The 5,249-nt window shown below is 38.5% G+C and overlaps 1 protein-coding gene across 1 annotated transcript; it reads left to right on the forward strand.

Annotated features, from left to right (window-relative positions):
* The first annotated feature begins 1,027 nt into the window (after positions 1–1,027).
* On the forward strand, positions 1,028–3,443 carry LOC143537110 (superoxide dismutase [Cu-Zn], chloroplastic-like). The gene is made up of 8 exons (XM_077030949.1): positions 1,028–1,370; positions 1,703–1,764; positions 1,862–1,901; positions 1,977–2,072; positions 2,163–2,194; positions 2,780–2,855; positions 2,984–3,037; positions 3,184–3,443. The coding sequence occupies exons 1-8, from the start codon at positions 1,070–1,072 to the stop codon at positions 3,207–3,209; spliced, it is 687 nt and encodes a 228-aa protein (XP_076887064.1). The 5' UTR covers positions 1,028–1,069; the 3' UTR covers positions 3,210–3,443.
* The last annotated feature ends 1,806 nt before the right edge of the window (positions 3,444–5,249 follow it).

A 5,249-nucleotide genomic window follows, 5' to 3' on the forward strand; every position in this document is an offset into this window, starting at 1 on the left:
CTATTTAGTGCAAGCCGAACCCGATGAATAGACGGTCAACGGGCCGATCTGGACTGTTGCTGAAAAATGTGGTTATATTAAATAGTTTTTCAACTGAGTTTTGGGCCTGAGCCCAAGATCCGAGATCCTAAGACAAATGACATCACTCATCAGTTATCAGTTATCACTCATCATCCATACATACAGCCAACAATAAAATAACCAGAAGACTCCATCTTCTTTAGGCTGAGGGGTGTGGGGGGCGCGAGAGGGGGCGCGAGTGGGGGCGCCAGCCAATAATATTGTGACGTGTGGCAGAGAGAGAAACTTGATAAGATGGGTGTTGGTAGTGGTGCTCGCGCCCCGGGACATGGTGTGGAGGGGCGCGAGAGGGGGCGCGAGCGGTTTTTTTTTTTATTTTTTTATAAATGTATTAAAAAAACGTATTATTAAAAAAATTAATCACAAACTGTAGACCTTCTTCCCCGACCAAGCACCGCTCTGCCGGTAAGAACACCACCAACTCCGGCAATCTGTTCTCCGGCAACCCTCCAACCTCGACCAACCATTTTTCCACATACCCCTTTAACCCCAATACCGACATCACCACTAAACTTCTGTACTCGTACTTCCTGACTGTTGATTCAAATCCGGCCGCGACCAAGAATTTCATATCTGATTTGATGGGTCCAAGCAATCGCAGTGGTGGCCATTTTCGGGAAAATTAGGGGTCTTGACCTGTTGAAAGATGTGAACTGGTGGTTTTCTTTTGTTCGTCGGAAGCTCGCCGGAAGACCAAGTACTTCTCCGATGCCGGCTACAATAATAATAATGCACAAATTTTTTTTTTTTTAATAAACAAAGAGCCCAACGGCTCTATTTACGCATTCCCATGCCGTTCACGAGCGCTACCTCTCTTGCGCCTGCCTCTTTTTCCGCGCTCGCGCCCCTCTCGCGCCTCGGTTGTGTGGTGCTCGCGCCCCGGGGCGCGAGCGGCTGCCCTCTTGCGCCCTTTCTCACGCTCCACACCCCTCAGCCTTACAAACATTATCATTTTATCTCTCATCTCCATCCACCCACTCACCACTGAATGCAAGCAGCACTTGCAGCAATGGCTGCTCACTCAATCCTCTTCTCTTCTCCAGCCGCCGCCACCAACACCCTCATCTTCCCAATCTCAAACCCTAACACCACAGTCTCACTCCAACCCTCTTCCTTCCACGGCGTATCCCTCAAAACCACCATCAACCGCCAATCCCTAGCCCTCTCCGCCGCCGCCGCCACCGCACCTAAACCCCTCACCGTCGTCGCCGCCACCAAAAAAGCCGTCGCCGTCCTCAAGGGCACCTCCACTGTCCAAGGTGTCGTAACCCTAACTCAAGAAGACGACGGTACTGCTTTAATTTAGTATTTAATTATTAATAGTTTTAAACCTCATAATAATAATAATAATATTTAAGCATAAGTCTGAATATCCTAACATTTTACCTCCTAACTATTATTATTGTTGTTGTTGGTGTAACTTTATTTTCATGAAATTAGTAAAATAATGTCGGTTAGTGCAAATTTAATTTGGTCCCGGGGCCAACACATATATACATTTTATGCGCACACCGCAAGGGCGTCTTATGCCAAACAGCTTCTTAGCTGGATTGAAATATTTTCCAGATTAGGGTTTGAATTTGATAATAATAATTGTGAATTGTTGTAATTGACTTTATAGGTCCAACAACTGTGAATGTGAAAGTAACTGGACTGACTCCAGGACTCCATGGATTTCATCTAGTAAGCATTAATCTGATCTTACTGTAACTCTTACGTCTTCGTAACTTCTTATTGCTTTTAAGTGTTAATGGTTTTGTGTTTTTTTTATTAATTGTAGCACGAGTTTGGCGATACCACAAATGGGTGCATATCAACAGGTTTGATTTCTTGTTTTAGATTGTGTTACAAATGGGTGAATATTTAGTTTTAATGGTGGTGTTGATTAATATCAGGACCTCATTTCAATCCGAATGGGCTTACTCATGGTGCTCCTGAAGATGAAATCCGTCATGCGGGTGACCTGGGAAACATAACTGCCAATGCGGATGGTATTTTGCTACAAAGGCTTTTTATTTATGTGTAATGTGGGTGTTTAAAGGACCTGTTTTCTCATTGTTTTTCTACGAAATATGATGCAGGTGTGGCTGAGGCTACCATTGTTGATAAACAGGTTTGAGTGTATAGTTTTGTTAGTTTATATGTTTCATTAGAGCTGGCAATTTGTAACATGATTCGTTAAACACAACATGATTAGAGTTGGGCTCGGGTCATAAACGGGCCAGCATATTAATTGATAAAGGGTTCTGCCCACTTAATCCGTTTATGACTCGTATGTTTTAACTTATCGTGCTAAACAGGTTAATTGGTGAACACAACACGCTTGACACATTTATCAGTATGATGTAGTTTTATGGCATTATATATTTAGTAACTTTTATTTTATGATGTTAATCGTGTCATATTATTTCTTAACCATGTTTAGTGAGTCGTACCGATTAGCGTGCTAAACATGTTGTGTAGTGTCATCCGTGATACTGAACTGGTTACATTAATCATGCTAAGCATGTGGCGTAGCCTGCCTATTAAGCATGTCTGTGCCAGTCTTTAAGAAAACTACACGTTTAGTAACACGTCTCGTGTTCGAGTTCATTGGTCTTGTCGAACGAGACACGCTTTGCTATCTCTATGTTTTATGATGCTGTTTGGTGTAATTTGTTGATTTTCTAGTTGATATCTGATTAATGAGGGCTTGCAGATACCATTGAGCGGGCCTAATGCCGTGGTTGGAAGAGCCTTTGTGGTCCATGAGCTTGCTGACGACCTTGGAAAAGGTAATATATATTAAAAAACGGTAATAAATGTATCAGTTAGAAATTTAACAATTTTAGAAGTACCTAGTACATGGATGCCATATAGTTTCATTTTTCCATTCTGATCCTTTGTCTCGGTTCAATTTTAGGTGGTCACGAACTTAGCCTCTCCACTGGAAATGCAGGCGGACGACTCGCTTGTGGTATGATAATTAATAATTAATTAATTAATGAATTTTAGTTTGTGCACATGTTAACTTGACATAAAGGCAAAAAGGAGTTCTTTTATTATTCACTATGTTATAATTTCTTCTAAACGTAAATCTTTTGGGCCCTTTAAAATACGCAGGTGTGGTCGGGTTGACTCCGATATAATATTGTGGGTGAACCTTGTTTGATCCGTCTCAGTTTTCGCATAGAGGTTAATGGTTTGCACTTATGTAATTGTAAGTTGAAATGTTTGCACATTGTATTTAGCCAAATAATAAATGAGGCTTATGTGAAAACACTTGGTGAAAATTATGCTGAACAGCCTCTTGTTCATTGAATAACTTATGATTTGATGGTCATATTATTGAACCACTTTTATTTTTACTTCTGTTATAAATATTTTGCCTTGTTAAAACGTCATGATGATATGTTGGGATTCATGTGCTTGATGGTTTTCGGGCTGGTGGTTGAATTGTTAACTTGAACACGATTCATATGTTTATTTGTGCCTCAAATATCAATATCAACCCTATCCGTGCTCAATTAAAGTTGCGCTGTTCAATTCGTTCATCTAACGTGCCATATGGGTTGGGGGTAATAATCAAGCTGTAAACATGATAATCGGTTGATGGGTTGTAAAATGGGTTCATAATCGGTTGATGGGTTGTAAACTGGGTTTAAACGGGGTAGGAGGTCTGCATGTTTTATCAAGTGGGCTAATCTTGCTGGCCCAATAATTTAACGGAATAGATATGCCAACTAAAAAATTGATTCACCAAACATGAGGTTTAACATTTATGTGTATTACAATTAGTGGTGAAAAATGGAAGGTTGTGGTATTGTGCAAAACCTGTTTGGGTCTTAAGTTTAGGGTTCGATCTAGAGTTCGCCCGGTTGATTTTTTTTGTTTAATGGTTTTATATTTGATTAAATTAGTGTCAAAATATGACAACAGTCATAGTAATAATATGATTTCTTAAGTAATAATGTGATTTAGGTGCAGATCGGACCGACAAGAATCATATTAAACCAAAGGTTAAGTGGAATGTGACATCCCTCTTTTCAAATCCTTGTAGACGTAGCTACCTAATTTGAGTATGATTTGACTTTGTTAATATCAACTGGATCTATGATTATACATAAAAATACTATTTAGGTGACTTTCAACCTACTTGACTTATTTCTTGTTTTGTTTTTTTGTTTTTTTTTCTATTTAACATATCTCACTTGTTGGATATGAATCAATAAATTTCATAAATAAACAAGTAAAAATTGTCATAACTAAATAAGTCAAAGTTGTCTCATTTGGCTACAATATTTACATAAAGACTGTTTCCATGAAGTATCTAATAAACTCGACAATTGGGCAAGTGAGTTGACTCATTAGTGTCGAGTGTGGCTTAGAGTTGGTGGGGGATAGAAGAGTGGTTTGGTTAGGCAGAGGGTTGGGTGTGAATAAAGGTAGGTTTGGGTTGGGTGTGATTAGTGGTGATGGATACTTTTGATCATGTTTTTGGTCCATTCATTTGTTAACACTCCTTACCCAAACTTCTTATGGACAATGCAATCAAAATCCGCTATTCATGGAGGCACTTACACCAATTACATGATAATTTGGGACTTTGTGTTCACATTTTTCCTACTATAAATGGAATTTATTACATTAGCCGTTAAAATAAATATTGTCAGACACATTGTAACATCATTCGAGTACTTGCTGTATTATGAGTGATGATATAAAGTTTACAAAAAAAGTTAGCCTATTGCTATCTTGGTTGAACAAAGGAATGATGACTGCGACCAAAATTAGAAAAAGTTATAATGCTATCGTCACCTTAATGGGAGAGAAGTTCTAAATGATGATCCCTACTAAGATTACGGTAGAAGTAAATCCGTGATCCCTATTAAGATAAAAGAAAAGTTGGAGTGGTAATCCTTAGCGAGATAAGAAGTTATTGGTGATCCTCATGCATTAAATAGAAAAGAGTATAATGATAATCTCTACATGTTTAGTGATAAGATATTAAGATAGCTTTATGTTAAACATCATGTGTAAGATTTTAATTTGTTATTTGTATGACCTTTTGTTCTTACTTTAATCTACTTTTTGTATAACCCGTAATTTTTATAAAAAGCTATCAATTACATCCTCACATTTTCATTTACTATAACCATTTTTAAACACCTTGAGCTCAAGTTCTGTAG

Source organism: Bidens hawaiensis, unplaced genomic scaffold, assembly GCF_021521415.1.
Source record: "Bidens hawaiensis isolate Kalapana, Puna unplaced genomic scaffold, B.hawaiensis_p1.1 tig00011081_1, whole genome shotgun sequence".
Taxonomy (NCBI): Eukaryota; Viridiplantae; Streptophyta; class Magnoliopsida; order Asterales; family Asteraceae; genus Bidens; species Bidens hawaiensis.

Coding starts and splice junctions, on each gene's coding strand:
- LOC143537110 (XM_077030949.1), top strand. CDS start 1,070: ATGCAAGCAGCACTTGCAGCAATGGCTGCTCACTCAATCCTCTTCTCT. Junction 2,856..2,983: donor TGCTGACGACCTTGGAAAAG/GTAATATATATT, acceptor GTTCAATTTTAG/GTGGTCACGAACTTAGCCTC. Junction 3,038..3,183: donor AGGCGGACGACTCGCTTGTG/GTATGATAATTA, acceptor TAAAATACGCAG/GTGTGGTCGGGTTGACTCCG.